Source organism: Amphiura filiformis, chromosome 13, assembly GCF_039555335.1.
Source record: "Amphiura filiformis chromosome 13, Afil_fr2py, whole genome shotgun sequence".
NCBI classification, from domain to species: domain Eukaryota; kingdom Metazoa; phylum Echinodermata; class Ophiuroidea; order Amphilepidida; family Amphiuridae; genus Amphiura; species Amphiura filiformis.
In genome coordinates, this window is record NC_092640.1 from 24,279,605 (window position 1) to 24,298,471 (window position 18,867).

The window sequence follows — 18,867 nt, forward strand, 5'->3', positions numbered from 1 at the left end:
TTAGGAGTGGATCTGTCTTTTTTGACTTTGTTAATTGACCAATCCGGGTAACCGCACGTGGTCAACGCTTCGCGGATGTTACTCTCCTCTTTTTGTCTGTCCGTTTCCTCGGTAACCAACGCGTCACTCCTGTCAAGCAGCGTTCTAACAACACCCAACTTTTGATGTAAAGGGTGGTGGGAGGAGAACTGAAGATATTGGTCAGTGTGCGTTTTCTTGCGGTAGATACAGAGTTTCACTGATCCATCCGGTTTTCTAGTAATTAAGGTGTCGAGGAAAGAATCGAACCTTCTTGTTCTTGCTCGTAAGTAAACTTGACACTGTTGGTAGGGTCGATGGAATTTAAGTGTTCTGTGAGGTTGTCTACTTCTCCTTTGCGTACTATTTCCAACACGTCATCTACGTATCTTTTCCAGAGACGCGGGCGGCAGGCTACCGGGGCTGTGGAAATGGCTTTCTGTTCCAGCCACTCCATGAATATATTACAAGCAAGGGGGCTGAGAGGGCTACCCATCGCCATGCCGAACCGTTGGCGGTAAATATCACCGGAGTAGCTAAAGTAGGCAACCGTGGCAAGACAAAATTTGGTAAGTTCGACAATGTCATTGATGTTGAGGAGTGTTCTGTTTTTGAGGTCTTTGTCTTCGTTTAGTTTTTCACGAAGAACATGAAGAGTGAGATCGATGGGGGTACTAGTAAACAGTGCCACCACATCATGTGAATTGAGGATCTCATCTTCTGTAAGGACAATGTCTTTTAGGTCTTCCGCAAGACTTTTCGAATTCAGAACGTGGTGCTCAGATTGGCCAACTAAGGGGCTCAAAATATCAGCTAAGGACTTGGCCACGTTATACCCGATAGAGCCCGTAAAGTCCACGATGGGTCGCAACGGTGTTCCGTCTTTGTGAATTTTTGGACTTCCATAGATTCTCGGAACATTTTCAGAGGTAGGATACAAAAATTGCTTATCTGCTTTCCTGATTTTTTCCTCTCTTTCAAGTCTCTGCAAGATGGAAACCAACTCTCTTTTATGTTTAGCAGTCGGATCCTTGTCTAATTTTTCATATGTCTTGGAGTCGCTAAGGAGGAGCACATTTTTCTTGATATTCAGACTTGTCCATGACAACTGTAGCCCTGCCTTTGTCGGCCCCGAGGACCATGATAGACTCCTCTTTCTGGAGTTGTTTGATCGCGGTGCGCTCATCTTTGCTGATATTAGAAGGGGGCAATTTTGCCGATTTTAAAGTGCCAACAATCTCAGCACGTAATTGTGCAGCTTCCGGTTTGGTAAGCTTCCAGCATGCTTTCTCACATGCAACAATGTGGTCATCTACAATTGACGATTGATTTAAATTGTCTGGACTTACCGCGTAACCGAGGCCACGAGCTAGTACACTGTTTTGAGCATCAGACAGTTTATATTTTGACAGATTCTTTACCCATCGCTTGAGTTGGGTACCGCTCAAGTCCAATTTTGCGTCAGATTTGTTCTTGTTTACATTGCTGGTGGATGATTTTTCTTGCTTTACCGCTAGTTCCTTCAACTTCCGGGTTTGCCGTGCACGTACATGTTGGAACTCACTCTCGCGGGAGTTTTCTACATGGCGCGAGATTTCGCGAGACAGATCTTTGTTTATGTTGTGGGCATTTAAATTGGCGTTTGCGCGGATTTTTTCATCCTCTAAAGTCTTGATTTTGTTGGTAACAACACGAATCCTCTCATTTAACAACGCTTTCTCAGCTTTATTCACAATGTCACGTGCTCGTTTGGTGTTGATCGGGCATTTAAGCTTTAAACTGGTTGGAATAAGACCACTGTGTTTGGCCCGTAGAGAATAGACTCTATGACATCTGAAGCGCGATATTTTTCGCTCAGTGTTTTCAAGTGATCGGAGGTCTCTCACTGCGTTTCGTCCATAATTCTCTCTCAAATAGAGAAAAGAACAAGACACTCTAAACAAGGACGAGGGGGCCTACTCACTCAACAACATCTTTGACCAACTCATCACGCCCTCTACGGTGCTTCCTGTTGCCTATAAAAGCAAGCAGTCAGATGTGATGAGTTGCCAGTCTGAAGAAGCCACTAGTGTAGTGGTGAAACGTCACTAAAAACGTGAGTAAAACAACTACGTTTTTACTTGGAATTGTTCAAAATGAACAAAATTCACAGAAAACGTATTATATTTTGGAATTTTATCATTAATGTGTATTATAATAGAGCTACCATTATTTATATTGTTGAATTCTCAAGCGCATCATTTCGAATTGGGTTTTTATTCCTAAAGCCCGATACTGACTCCACCTGTACATTTTAATTTCATCGCGGGATGCTGAGATGTTTGAAAAGCATCGCAGCATCGCATACCGCTGCGAAGTGGAGTCAGGATCGGGCTTAATTCGAACCACCAGCATCCATGTTCGATGTAGAGAGTCTTTCCTATTCAGAGGAAATATTGCAATTGCACACCTTATTGCCTTTTAACAATAACCAATGACACTAGCACGTAATTCCAGTCAAGCACCAATCTTTAATCCTATTGTTGAAGAGGATAATAAGCTTATGTACTTATGTATAGCATTCGTAAAAAAGCTTAAGTTTTGTTTGCTTTGGTTAAATCCTGTTCAAGTGGTGGCTTAACCAACAATTAACAATGAGAGGACATTCCTGAACCTCGTTCAGTTGGCGATGATTTGAAGTGACCGCCAATTATGACCATTTGATATTTAATACCAGCAATGTGGAAAAAAAGAAATAATGTAGTGCCAAAATAATGTACCCTTTTACGGAAGGAGCAAAGTTTAACAAGTTACAAAGTTCTCCGCTTCTGCAGTACGAATGTCAGCGGCGAATGTCAGGTTATTATTTCCCAGTCTTGAACAAAAATTGCAGGCAGAGGTGGGAATCGATCTCGGTACCTCCCGGTTAAAAAGCACTGTGCAAAACCACTAAGCCAACTAAATATCTGTCGTGAGATGCTTGACATTAATCTTTGATATTGCTGAATGGAACAAATCGCGGAATTAAATCAGTAATAAAAGAAGTAGGTTCTTATTTAGCGGCCAAATTGGATAAAACGGGAAATATTTGTCCCTGCTCTAAAGAAAATATAGGTTAGAAAATTATCAAATAAATTTAAATAAAAAATTGAGACTTTATATTTATTTATTTCACAAGGCGGCATTATCACAGACAAACACTGTATACGCTAAAAACTCGACCCTCATTACTAGATGATGGCATAGCTCAGTGTTAGAGCATCAGACTGATAATGTCAATATCGTTGGTTCGAATCCGCCTGCCAGCAATGGTTATTATGATTTTAATGCTACGCTACAATTTGTTCAATTTTTTTTCATTTATTTATTTATTTATTTATTTATGTATTTATTTATTTATTTATTTATTTATTTATTTATTTATTTATTTATTTATTTATTTATTTATTTATTTATTTATTTATTTATTTATTTAAATAATTTGATATATTTGAAAGGGTATTTGAGCAATTTGAAATTTTTACCCCGTATAATCCTATGGGGTCATTTTGAACCCACCCATCCCAAATTGCCAAAACTATGAGTTTAAATCATACATAATGATCAGTACGTCAATCATGAGTGAACACCGGTTGGTCACTGCATTTATTTGGGAATGGGTAGGCACTGCAGCTTGATTCACCATCCACAACATGATAATGTGTGCACATGCTACATTATACACTTGTAGGCCTATGTTGTTGTTGGTGTATAAGTAATGGGCCTTGCAATTGAAATGCCTCAAGCTTTTAATCCGATATGCAGATTATCTATTTGTTTTCATGAATTGGAAGACATTCTTTGATGTATTACTGAGCTCAATGATCTGAAATTACTGGAGTGTGAGGTCAGCATAGTATTTTATTAACAGAAAGTATAGAGGCCCTGCATGAAATTATCGATTGGCTCCAAACAAAGGATTTGAGCCGGTGTCCTTCACCGTAGTTCTGGCGGAGTGCAGTCCATTCAATCAAATGTTGTCATCAACCTATTTGATTGCAATCATGCTTTTGTTGAATGCATTTGAGTAGTCCGCCATATTTACGGGATGATATGTCACATGCAAGGCCTCTATTCTCCAAATTCATTTCCTAATGTATGTGAGAATGATACAATAATGACATGATGAACATAGTCATTGATGCATCAGTTTTAAAATAGACTAGGCGGTTACCATATTTGGCGGTTCTCGCCTGGGCGCGATTACCAGGCTGATGGTGACATGCCCATATGACAGTTTTTACTAATTTGACCTCAGATGACCCCTGGCGACCCCAAAATGACCTTCCAAAATTTGCGTCTAAATGTTAAATGTACCCACCAAGTTTCATGCCCATACGACAGTTTTAGTAATTTGACCTCAGATGACCCCTGGGTGACCTTGGATGACCCCAAAATGATCTAAACTTATAACTCTAAATGTTGACTGTACCCACCAAGTTTCATGCCCATATATGAGTTTTTACTAATTTGACCTCAGATGACCCGTGGTGACCTTGGATGACCCCAAAATGACCTTCAAAAACGTTGTTTTAAATGTTGACTGTACCTACCAAGTTTCATGCCCATACGACACTTTTTAGTAATTTGACCTCAGATGACCCCTGGGAGCGGACCCCGGTGTCAGATGACTTTAAAACGAACATAAACATCTTCTTGACAGGACAGAACTACACCCACCCACCGAGTTTGAGCCCCGTACGACCTAGTTTCATGCCCATAGGCCTATGACAGTTTTTAGTCATTTTACCTCAAATGACCCCTGGGAGGGGGCCCGGGGTCGGATGACTTAACGAACATGAACATCTTCTTGCCAGGACAGAACTACACCCACCCACCGAGTTTGAGTCCCGTGGGACCTAGTTTCATGCCCATATGACAGTTTTTAGTCATTTGACCTCAAATGACCCCTGGGAGAGGGCCCCGGGGTCGGATGACTTAACGAACATAAACTTCTTCTTGCCAGGACAGAACTACACCCACCCACCGAGTTTGAGCCCCGTACGACCTACGACGGCCTCACATTAGGAGTCGCAGACAAAACCTAAATCTACAGAATAATATCCATTACTCGTCTCGAAAGAGCTCAAAATAAATAACTTAGAAAATTCTAATTTTTATCCTTTCTGAACCCATTTTTGACCAATGATTTTTTAACAAGTTTAAGGAAACTACCCCGGGGAAACTACTTCTGCTGCATAGAATAATTGACGTGGAAGAAAGTATGAGTTGGGCCTTACACGATCGAGTGCAATCGCATGCATTTGCAAGCACAGCGGACCGTGAGGTTGCGACTTTTCAAAACAACTTTTCTTGTCGCTGGACGATTGAATCCCGGGATTGAATTTGCCTCAGAATTTGATAAAATATATCATACACTTCAAGTGTAAAAATGTGTTTTTTGTATGAAGATAGTATAGCATAGGAGCCTATGCAAAACATGAAAAGGGTGTGCGTATAGGCGGGTGCATAGTGCATGTATGCATAGGCCTGCATAGGCCTATGTAGGCCTATTTAATTCATGATCCCGGCCCGTCGCACGTCCCGGGTAGGCCTATGTGTACCCACGGGGACAGGGTGGTGAACGGAAAATCCTTTTGGGCAGGCCAAGGGGGCCTGGGGCAAAGATCTTTTAGAGCCGGGGGCAAAGAAAATTCAAGTTGAAAATTCCGAACCACACTGGGGGTAGGCCTACCCCGGAGGCCTACACATAATTAGATATTGCCGGTCCCTATTAAATTAATGTAAGTAGGTCGAGTACAGGAACAGTCGGATAGCCCCATGGTGATGTTTTTGTCTAAAATGCCACACATACTGCAGTTACTGTCCGTTTTCCTATACACAATACACAGTGCTCTCACCATTGACGCGCGACCTTTACAAATAGTGTATGAAGAAGTACAGGGTGTCCCAGAATGATCTATACCGGGAAAGGTGGAATTTTTTAGGTATGAAGGGCATGTTGAATGGTCATATTGTTTTGCATTTTATGTTTTACATATATTTAGCTTTCTCAGATTTTTTAGATTTTAAAAATTGGACGTTTCTAGTAGAAGTTATAGAAGATTGCGTAAAAGTGGTGAATTCTAAGTTTTGACAGCGCAACCTATTTTGAAAATCTGTAACATTACTAACCGTTCAGCACAAAGTTATTTGGAAAAAGTTATGCAGGTAGTTTAGTTGTGCCCTGTTCATATTTCCACTAAATAGCCGATATCTATCTATTTTCAACAACTCCTCCTATACCTTTGTACAGGAGCCAACCGTTGTTAATCCGTGATGAATCCACACTTTTACTATAGCGTATACGCGAACGCGAGCGAGACTACGCGTTACGCGAGTGCGCGTAAAATTCGTCATGTTTGGAACCTGTGTGCGTATGCAAGCTTTACTAATTAAATTCAGTATTTTTCAGCGGCTAAACATTGCAGTTTTATTCTGTAGTTTTATCCCAGTTTTATTGCTGATTTTAGCAGAAAAATCATCGAAGTTTTTGGAAGGCTGAGTGGCAATGATTAACTGACATTCCTCATGAAATAATCATGTGAATTATACGATCTTTAGCTTCTTTTCGTTGTTGAAAGGATTCAATCATGTTTCACCGTTGTTCATCACCGTTTAACAACTCGCGTCCGGCGCGTCTGCGTGGTTTACTCCGCTCGGGCAGCTAAAGCTGCCCTCGCGAAATAAACCACGCAGACGACGCAACCGCATCGTTGTTAAACGGTGATGAACAACGGTGAAACATGATTGAATCCCTAAATTTATGACGTTACGAAGCAATCATTATATGGAATTAAGGATTTGTGGCCTAATCCCATTCTCTCTTTGGCGGTAGTTTTAAATATGGTTATTGTGGTGTGAGGTCCATGTCATTTGAAATGCTTGCAGAGATCGAACTGGTTGTGGTACAGAAAAGACGGCTCCTCAATTTACTGTACAGCAGCGTGGATTTCTTTCAAAAACTTACTGGCAAACCGGCAGCTATGTTGAGACGCAAAGAAGATTCATTAGACGATAGTGTATAACGTAAAGAAGTTTGACGAGCACGGAATTGTCAGGAATCGGCAGAGTGAAGCTTCAGGTGCTCGTAAGACTGTAAGAGCTAGAGCGAACATTACAACTGTCCGGCAAGCTTTAAGGCGCAACCCCAACAGTAGTTGTCGTCGAAATGCTGTCCCAAACATCCCACGTTCTTCATTTAATCGTATCGTGCCATTTTTCAAAGGTATGCAAGTCGTTTCTCATCGATTTTACATTTTTGCATGCCACGCCAAAACAAATAAAGGTAGCGTGCTGAAATTAACAGAATAAGTAGGAGACATGTCCAACATTATAATGCTGTTATCAAAAATAGATACACTGCCCGTCTTCTATTTTTAGTTATTTTTGCAAACACGGTACAAATCATTCTGGGACACCCTGTATATTGCATTTGCCTAGTTAACATCACTGTTTGAAAAATAACCGGCCAATATTTAAACTATTCTCCAAACTTCTAGCAAATATATTTCTCTAACATGACCTAAAATTACAGCTAGGTTAGATGTTCAGAAGGGGTCGCACTTTCGTAGAATATGAGTGAGGGCAAAGCATAGCTAGCTCATAGCTAGCCAACTCCCCGTGTTAATTGAATGGAGATTTGACCGAAAATATTGAGCTATATTGGTAACGGACCGCTCCGTTCTGAAGGATGCCACAAAAAACGGTACAAGCTACATTTAAACTATTCTCTGAAATTCTAGAAAATATAGTTTTGTAACATGTCCTAAATGTTTAGCTAATTTAGGTGTTTGGAGAGTGTCGCACTTTTGTGTTTTAGGAAGGATATGTAAACGACAGATAACACCAAAAATATGAAGAAATTATTTCCAAACCGTGTTAAGTCAACAATCATTATGTTGCTCATTTTCAAGAATGCTGGTTAACAAAAAGCAGGGCATTGTCTCATTTCGTGAACAAAGGTGCACATACCATTGTTTCCTTCCGTTTCCTTTATAATCGGTTACCCAACTGAAGCTATAATACCAGCTTTATTGCGATATCGCACATTGAAAACAGACACATGTGCACAACCAGAGAAGATCCGATTTAATCAGTTGAGCTGTTTCAATGAGTGTTATCTTGGTTTAATAGCTTTTAATGGGGTTTAAGTCCTGCAAAGGTCGAGATGAATTCTACTGTAGACATGACTGCATCATGATCTACCGAAATTGTGGCTAAAAAGGACTGAATCAGTACGTTGATGAACCGGATGAAGATACTCTACAAGCTGTAGGCTTAAGCATTTATATGCAGTGCACTGAAAATACGAATGGAAGCTTAAACTCAGCGCTAAACAAGGCTTAGGCCTAAAGCTTCAAAATCTTCGACACAATCCACTTGCCCATTTTGTATACGTTGGCTACATTAAACTTAGCTTAAAGGAGGATTTCGTGACCCTAGCATCCTCTTTTTATGACATTTTTCAGTACATATCTACGAAAAAAGCCTATTCCCAAAATTTCAGTTGATTCCGATTTTGCGTTTGCGAGTTATGCATGATTATGTGTATTACACTGCTCCATAGACAATGCGTTGTAATTTCGTTCTGGTGCAACAGAACGAAATTCAAATTTCACGATATCTTTGCAAAACAAATTAATCTGCAAGAAATATTTTGTACATAAACATTATGTAGCCAGAGGTTTCCAGTGATATAAAAAATCTCAACTTTTTTTGAGAAAAGTGGGGGGATGAGGCTGTGGATCACGAAATGCCCTTTAAAACTCTTGATTTGTATTAACTTCCCAAGTGGACTACTTACCGGTACTTTGGATTACGATTTCATTCTTAACACGGGTCTCTAAATATAGGCCAATTTCTGGCCTAACTAAATTGGCCATGAAATGCAATGCATCTTTAAATGAATCTGGCTTTTGATTGGTCGCCCCACAGAATTAGAGAAGGAGAACCGGGACTCCCTATACCGCCACGTACAATAGAGGCCGTCAGCGTGACGTCATTTGCCGCCATCTTGTGGGTACACGCTGTGATGGTCGTTCGATCTCCATGCGTGGACAGCAAAATCACCGCGTTGATGCGCGATAACAGCTGCGTGGCTAGCTGCGCCCTGCGCGTAGTGTCCGACGCATGAACATGCAGATCATTTGTACCCACAAGATGGCGAAAGGCTGACGGCCTCTATCGAGCCGTCAGCTATGGGGAGAAAATTGGGGGTATTCGGGTCCTTGCCGACGGTGCGCGGAGACGAACGAAAACAATTATGCGTCTCATCTGAAGCGTCTTGGTACTCGCGTGCAGGTCGCATCAAGTGCGTCTCTCAAATGCGCACATCATCCATGTCGCGCTTGCATGACGACGAATGCCCCGAGCGCATTCCGAGGGAAACCGAATACCCCCAATTTTTGCTCCATGCCTGTATCAAGATGGCGGTCGAGTCCTGGTTCTCTGGTTTTAATTCTGTGGGTCGCCCAGATCTCGCTATAGTCTGTCCACATAGAAGTACAAAGTAAATAGACCTCGGAACTGGAGGTATGATGAGAATAATTATTTCAGCGCAATGCTTCTTTGGCGCACAACTGCTTCGCGATTTGTACACCACGGTCTTTACGCGTCGCGTGGCGCACGCGTGTGCCGCAAAGCATCGACCCCCGATGCCACATTGGTTTGTACTTCTAAGTGGACAGACTGTATGGTTTAAATCCTCCTGGCACGTGCCAATACCATTCGCTACAACGTACACAACTATCTATGGAATTTACAGCGTTTTTGTCGGTGGATGGACGAAGCCCTACATCTAGGGTCTTGTAGGCCTAATACCATACTTAGTGCTTAATAATTGTGGTTAAATTGGATTGGTAAAATTGTGGTTAAATTGGATTGGTAAACTGTAAACTTGTAGGGTTGACAGTGTGTGTTAGAGAACAAAGTCCCGGGGTAAAGTTCTTCTTAAAATCCAAAGTACATAGTCGGATTTTTTTTACTCGGGCTAAAATCAGAATTGTTCAGTATTGAAGTGAGCCATTATGCAAGTTATGTTGCATTCAACAACAAAGGCCTATGTATACTTTACCTTTACTGTCACTAATTATATAAACTCTTTATGACTATTTTACTATTAATCTTAATAAACATCAGTATAATTTTGAGTTCCCACAGGATGCGTTCATCATGATTAATACCAACATATTTCTATTTAACAAAATTCGACTATGGCATAGTCTAACACAGACTTTGAATTCTATAGAAAACAATCACACTGAACGTGCCCATGATATCGATTGAATGATAGGCCTAATACCAAAAATATGAGGATCATATGGAGGAAAATAGTTGAAGAATATTAAACAAATGCTTGCTCCTAAATTCAACCATAGTTCTATACTGAGGCCTTGCCTTGGTCTACGCCCGTCTGGGGCCTAATCGCCAATTGACTCTGCTGACAAAATGGGCCTTCCCTTGCCTAAGCAAACAGTCTAGCCTAGCCTATAATACTAGGCCCCTATATACATATTCTTTCAACCAATCAAACCAATCTATTTTATTCAGTATATAAAACAAATATTGACTGCTTATATTTGGGGCATGCTTAAAATTATAGGCCCACGGTGATCTCAAAACCATGAATGGTTTTTATATCACCTTGGGCCTATCAATTTTAGCCATGCCCATCATAGGTTGTAGAAATTGGCCTAATATGGGAAGATCATTTTAAACAAACAACAAACATACGGTAGCAGTCAATATTTGTGTACCATTTTGGCCCATGATCGGGGTGAATTTTGGTGGAAAACGGGCTCCTTGCCCCTTCATTTTTTGTCGGGCCGAGCACTTTGCCCCCGCTGGCTACGCTACTGGCAAGAAGTTTTGGTAATACTGCTTCCTTTGTATTGATTCACATACACATTTAATTTGAAGTGCCCATTTTCAAGAACAGTCCCCGGGAACAATGTCATTAACAATTATTCTAACCATTACCATTTTATTCACATCACATTCACAGGGATGCCAAACTGCAGACGCAAAATGTCATCACTGTGCTGGTACTGCAATCAAAGGTTTAATGATAATGTTCCAGCAATGCCAACCAGATGCAAGACATCGTTAGTTTGTAGGTACTGTAACCAGAGGTTTATTGCTAATACACCACGGTTCTTATCCCACATACGTCATCATAAGATGTGTATTACCTTATATTGGTATAATAATCCTAGTCTTCATCAAAAGAGATGGTGCGCTATAAATTGGAAACCATCACCAAAGACCATCGATGTTTTCAGAAAGACTGTGATAAAGGCTAACAACAAGAAGAGACATATAACACCAAAAGATTTTAAACAGGAAGATGGTGATATGAAGTCACATAGATGCAGATATTGTGACAAGGTCTTCACTCGAGGTTTTAGCAGAAACCAGCATGAAATGTTACACAAAGGTGAAAAACCCTACAAATGCAGATATTGTGACAAGTGTTTTAGCCAGGCTGGTAACAAGAAAACACATGAAACGACACATACAGGTGATAAACCACACAAATGTTCCTATTGCAACAAGTGCTTCAATAGTCCTGGCGAGAAAAAGAAACATGAAGCTGCTGACAGGAAACGACATGAAATGATACACATAGGTAAAAACCCCCATAAGTGCAAATATTGTGACAAGTGCTTTAGCCAGGCTGGTAACAAGAAACGACATGAAATGACACATACAGGTGAAAAACCACACAAATGCTCCTATTGCAACAAGTGTTTCAATGATACTGGCGACAAAAAGAAACATGAAATGATGCATACTGGTAATAAACCATTCAAATGCAGGTATTGTGATATGCGCTTCAGCCGGATTGGTAACAAGAAATCACATGAAATGATACATACAGATGATAAACCACACAAATGCACATTTTGTGACAAGTGCTTCAGACACGCTAGTGCGAAGAAACGACATGAAATGACACATACAGGTGAAAAACCTCATGTTTGTAGATTCTGTGACAAATGCTTTAGTAAAGTTCTTGCCAAAAACTATCATGAAATGGCACATACAGGTGATAAACCACACAAATGTCAATATTGTGACAAGGGCTTTAGTCGGCCTTCTGAGATAAAACGACATGAAAGGATACACACATCAGGCAATAAGCCACACAAATGCGGATATTGTGACAAATGCTTCAGTGATACTAGTCGCAAAAGACGTCATGAAATGATACATACCGGAGATAAACCACACAAATGCAGTTATTGTGACAAGCGCTTTATCGATGCTGGTAGCAAGAAAAGACATGAAATGATACATACAGATGAAAAACCTCATAAATGTGGATATTGTGACAAATCTTTCAAACGTACTACTGCTAAGAAACGTCATGAAATGATGCACACAGGTGGTAAACCACTCAAATGTAGCTACTGTGACAAGTGCTTTTGCTTGTCTGCTGAGAGAAAACTACATGAAATGATACATACAGGTGATAAACCACACAAGTGCAAGTATTGTGACAAGTGCTTCCGTCAGGCTGTTCACAAGAGAAACCACGAAATCACACATACTGGAGATAAACCGCATAAATGTAGATATTGTGATAAGTCTTTCAAACGTAAAAACATGAAACGTCATGAAATGACGCATACAGGTGAAAAACCTCATAAATGCAGCTATTGTGACAAGTATTTCAATGACATTAGCGGTAAGAAACGCCATGAAAGGACACATACAGGTGAGAAAACCTACAAATGCAAATATTGCAACAAGTACTTCAATTCTAGTTACAAGAAACTACATGAAATGATACACACAGGTGAGAAACCGCACAAATGCAGGTATTGTGACAAGTGCTTCATCCAGACTGGTGACAAGAAACGGCATGAAATGACACATACAGTAACAAAGGTGGAATTTTTTTTCAAAATAAAGCCCCAATTGAATGGACCATTATTATTATTATTTTTGTTAAAAAGGGTCCATTCAGTGATCCCAGCGAAAGTGTAAAAAACTTAATAAATTGTGTATAAATTGCTTAAAATTCAAAGCGAAGGATGAAAAATATGGCGAAAAAATAAAGAAAGCAGCAGTTCAAATAAATCTAGCTTAGCTAATTTCTCAACTTAAGTAGAGATATTACAGTTTTATATAAAATGTCCTATTTTGTCTTTAATCCACTAGCAGGCTCTGTTAGCACATCTGTGCTACAAACAAAGGTGTAAAAAATCGAATTATTTTTGATTTGTGATTTTCTAAATGAGCAAATCGCTGAATAGGCTGTCTGAGGCAGGATGTTTCCTCCGTCAGAAGTTGGATAATTTAACCCATTGTGTGGACCTTTACCATGACTATAACCCGGGACTATTGTTATCGTTGCTTTTTATCTATATGCGGGCACAAGGGCCTGGGGTGTCTTAGGGAATGCAAAGTTTTGGTTTTGAACTTGTTCAGTTCATTTTGCTTTTGCGATGTAAATAAGTTCAGTGCTCTGGGCATTTCCTTTTCTTTTTTTACTGCAGTTTTGTTTTTAATACACAAAGGATAGCAGGTGTGCCCCTGCCTCAATCCACCACTGATTTCAAGGGAGGTCAGTGATTAGCATGATTAGGGTTGGTATTTTCACATGAAGGGCTATGAAGTAAGTCTGTGTCTTAGATTGGAAATGTGAGGGCCTAGCCTGCTCAAGGATAGTATAGATGAGGTGACCTCAATGTTTATCAACAAAGGCAAGGGGCTGGTATATCGATATGCTTGAGTGCACCACATGCAACCACTATACTGTTTAATAGCCTTATTATGATGTGGCGGGAGTTTTAAAAACACGAGCCCTGAACAAAATATGATGCGCGCGCATATTGCCAGGCAAAAAACAATGGAAATTGTGATGATGCGTGATTATATAAACACGCATGATATAACAGGGAATGTTATTTTATCATATACGGTAGTCCATCAAAAAATAGTGTCCATCATATCAAAGGAAATGTAATGAAGTAGTATAGTCATCCATAATATCAAAGGAAATATTATTGAGTAGCATAGTCATCCATGCTATCAAAGGAAATGTTATTGAGTAGTATAGTCATCCATGATATCGAAGGAAATGTTATTGAGTAGTATAGTCATCCATGATATCGAAGGAAATGTTATTGAGTAGTATAGTCATCCATGCTATCAAAGGAAATGTTATATTGAGTAGTATAGTCATCCATGATATCGAAGGAAATGTTATTGAGTAGTATAGTCATCCATGATATCGAAGGAAATGTTATTGAGTAGTATAGTCATCCATTATATCAAAGGAAATGTTATTGAGTAGTATAGTCATCCATAATATCGAAGGAAATGTTATTGAGTAGTTTAGTCATCCATGATATCGAAGGAAATGTTGTTGAGTAGTATAGTCAACCATGATATCAAAGGAAATGTTATTGAGTAGTATAGTCATCCATGATATCAAAGGAAATGTTATTGAGTAGTATAATCATCCATGATATCGAAGGAAATGTTATTGAGTAGCATAGTCATCCATGATATCGAAAGAAATGTTATTGAGTAGTATAGTCATCCATGATATCGAAGGAAATGTTATTGAGTAGTATAATTATCCATGATATCGAAGGAAATGTTATTGAGTAGTATAGTCATCCATGATATCAAAGGAAATGTTAATGAGTAGTTTAGTCATCCATGATATCGAAAAATTTTTAGTCATCCATGATATCAACAGAAATGTTATTGAGTAGTATAGTCATCCATGATATCAAAGGAATTGTTATTGAGTAGTATAGTCATCCATGATATCGAAGGAAATGTTATATTGAGTAGTATAATCATCCATGATATCGAAGGAAATGTTATTGAGTAGTATTATAGTCATCAATGATATCGAAAAATTTTTAGTCATCCATGATATCAAAGGAAATGTTATTGAGTATCATTATTCATAGTCATCCATGATATCAAAAGAAAATAGGAAATGTTAATGAGTAGTATAGTCATCCATGATATCAAAGGAAATGTTATTGAGTAGTATAGTCATCCATGATATCAAAGGAAATGTTATGGAGTAGTTTAGTCATCCATGATATCAAAGGAAATGTTATGGAGTAGTTTAGTCATCCATGATATCTAAGGAAATGTTGAAAAGTAGCATAGTCTTCCATGATATACAAAGGAAATGTTATAAAGTAGTACTGTAGTACACCATATTGTCTGTAATAAAAGGAAATGTAATGAAGTAGTATAGTCATCCACGATATCAAAGGAAATGTTATGGAGTAGTATAGTTATCCATGATATCTAAGGAAATGTATAGTCCGGGCACCATGATATCAAAGGAAATGTTATTAAGTAGCATAGTCTTCTAACATATACAAAGGAAATGGTATAAAGTAGTATACAGTATTGTCTGACATGTCTGAAATAAACGATTATTACAGATGAAAAATAATAGGTATTTTGGTGGAAAATAATGTATTTTTCTATGATAAATAGCCTTAAGGGATGGGGTATGAACGTTTGGACAGTATTTATTGTTGGACATTAGAGGACATCAGATATATCGAATTGCATTCTGAATACGAAGAATATCCTTCTGATATCAAAGAATATCCTTCTGATATCAAATAATTTAGATTTTTTGAAATTCGCAATGTAATACACATTTTATGGCAAATGATTAAAAATTGATATTTTTGATATTTAACAGTAATCGAAGTAAACTTTATAAATCTGATGATTTATACTTAAAGTGTATGTAGGTGGGATGAAAAGCCGACGATCAATTAAAAATTTTGACCTTTTGTATTGAAGATATGGATTTTTCCCCAAAACACCAAAAAAAATTAGGTCTTTTTTGGGAAAAAATCCATATCTTTATATGAAAGGTTGAAATTTTCAATTGATCGTCAGCTTTTCCTCCCAGCTACATACACTTTAAGAATATATCATTAGATTTATAAAATTTACTTCAAGGGCTTCTATATATCAAAAATGTGAAAAATATCAAATTTTCATAATTTGTCATAAAATTTGTATTATATCGTGAATTTCAAAAATGAAAATTATTTGATATCAGAAAGACATTCTTCGTATTCAGAATGCAATTCGATATGTCTGATGTGCTCTCATGTACCACAAAAAATACTGTCAAAACGCTCATTCCAGATCCCTTAACATATCAACCACAATTTCAAAGGAAATAACTGTTCTAAAGTATAGTATAGTCTTCCATGATATCAAAGGAAATGTTATAACATAGTATTATAATAATAGTTCCAGAGTATAATATAGTTATCAAAGAAAAGGTTATAACATAGTCAAGAAAATATTATAACATAGTATAGTCATCCATGATATCAAAGGAAGTGTTATTGAGTAGTATAGTCATCCATGATATTAAAGGAAATGTTATTGAGTGGCATAGTCATCCATGATATCAAAGGAAATGTTATTGAGTAGTATAATAGTGATCCATGATATCGAAGAAAATGTTATTGAGTAGTATAGTTATCCATCAAAGGAAATGTTATTGAATAGTATAGTCATCCATGATATCAAAGGAAATGTTATTGAGTAGTATAGTCATCCATGATATCAAATGAAATGTTATAACACTCACGAACAAACACGTCTCTGGGAGCTTCTGATGTGAAGTTCTGATTCCACAAAAAAACTGCATATGTCTTCACTGTGTAATTGAAAAATTGAAACACTTATAAGATGGATGATACGTAAACAGGGACTGTCTTTTGGAATTTGCAGGAGAGCATTACATAGCTCTTCTGGAGCCTTCAAGAAGAGCTGTTTAGAGCATTTACAATAGAATGTAAGGAGAGAATGGTCAACTATATAAGGAGAGTTACAAATCACTCTCCTACATCAGATTTAAGGAGAGCAGTAGTAGAGACCGATTGCTCTAGCTCTCTTCAAAAGGCAATCCCTGCGTAAACACTTTGGATTGCAGTGTATATGTACACAAACATACCGTTTATGAGACTGATGTTAACCCGGGATGTTAATAAATAACAAGACAAACTCATGCAGTGTTGAACGTGTTTGTTGTTTGTTTTGAACTTAATTGATGCCTCTTTTGTTACAAGTCATGGGGTTAGTGCAAAAAGGCCCCATCTGCAATAGCTGCCAGGTGTCATATTAAATTTTTGTGTACAATGTATAATGCAAAAATCGTCAAATATCTATAGGGCAACTATTGTAGATAGGGCCTTCTGGCACTAACCCCTCAAAGTATTGGCAGGTTAAGGTGGTACTACACCCCTTGATAAATTTGTAAATATTTTTGCATTTTTCTCAAAAAATAATAACACACTGGTAACAAAAGTTATGTATATTATATAGGGGCACTGAAGTAAAGAGGTAAAGAAATAAAGAGAAAGTAAAGCTTCCAAAATAAAGAAATAGTTAAGACAACTCAGGATCTCAAGAACTCATGAAATCTGTTCAATTTTTACGGCGTTGGTATTTTAATTGTAAGCCCATCCACGTTAGTTATCTCGAGATCCTATTTTCTTGACTTAAAGTCAGGAACTCGTGAACTCAAGCCACGCTTGAGTTCCTGACTTCAAGTCAGGAACACAGGATCACGAGATCCTGACTTCATGACTTTAAAGTCAGGAACTCGTGAACACAAGCCGCGCTTGAGATCTTGACTTCACGACTTTAAAGTCAGGAACTCGTGAACACAAGCCGCGCTTGAGTTCACGACTTCCTGACTTTGAACTCAGGAAAAGTCACGAACACAAGAACTCAAGCACGGCTTGTGTTCGCGACTTCCTGACTTTGTCGCGTGACCTATACCACCTTTTAGTCCAGGCTAGTCCAGGTAAAGTCAGGAAGTCGTGAACTCAAGCGGCGCTTGAGTTCTTGTGTTCCTGAGTTCAAAGTCAGGAAGTCGTGAACTCAAGCGGCGCTTGAGTTCTTGTGTTCCTGAGTTCAAAGTCAGGAAGTCGTGAACTCAAGCGCGGCTTGTGTTCACGACTTCCTGACTTTACCTGGACTAGCCTGGACTAAAAGGTGGTATAGGTCACGCGACAAAGTCACGAAGTTAGGATCTCAAGCGCGGCTTGTGTTCACGAGTTACTGACTTTAAAGTCATGAAGTCAGGAACTCAAGGCTTGAGTTCACGAGTTCCTGACTTTAAAGTCATGAAGTCAGGATCTCGTGATCCTGTGTTCCTGACTTGAAGTCAGGAAGTCAGGAAGTCAAGCGTGGCTTGAGTTCACGAGTTCTTGACTTTAAGTCAAGAAAATAGGATCTCGAGATAACTAAAGTGGATGGGCTTACAATTAAACTAGGCCTACTAACGCCGTGAAAATTGAACAGATTTCATGAGTTCTTGAGATCCTGAGTTGTCTTAACTATTTCTTTATTTTGATATCTTTACTATCTCTTTATTTCAAACTGGCTAAGTCAGGAACACAAGAAGTCGGGATTTGTGATCACAAGATCCTGACTTCTTGCGTTACAAAGCGAACTCACGTGGCCCTTAGTTACTTCCGTACAATGAAGGTCTAGTAAGCCTTTATATAGTAGGCCTAAGTGTCCCACTTACCCCCACTGTCCCACTTACTCCACCTTACCCTAGGCCTATATACTGTTTGCTCACATTTTTTAATTAGGACCCTAATATTTTTATGCCTCAGTAAGATATCCAAAATCTTGGTCTAAAATTGAAAACAAAATTCTAATTTTGATCCAATCTGACCCATGATTTTAAAACAAGGTCAAGCTAGGAACTAGGCCTACTTCTGTTGCATAGAAAAAATGACGTGGAAGAAAGTATGAGCTGGGCCTTAGACGATCGAGTGTAAAATTGTACGATCG

The 18,867-nt window shown here is 38.7% G+C and overlaps 1 protein-coding gene across 1 annotated transcript; it reads right to left on the reverse strand.

Annotated features, from left to right (window-relative positions):
• Positions 1–262: 262 nt before the first annotated feature.
• On the reverse strand, positions 263–1,204 carry LOC140167519 (uncharacterized). Its single transcript, XM_072190825.1, has one exon. It carries the CDS (start codon positions 1,202–1,204, stop codon positions 263–265), a length of 942 nt encoding a protein of 313 aa, XP_072046926.1.
• Positions 1,205–18,867: the final 17,663 nt, after the last annotated feature.

Excerpts from the sequence above, each read along its gene's own strand:
- LOC140167519 (XM_072190825.1), bottom strand. The coding sequence starts at position 1,204 with ATGAGCGCACCGCGATCAAACAACTCCAGAAAGAGGAGTCTATCATGG.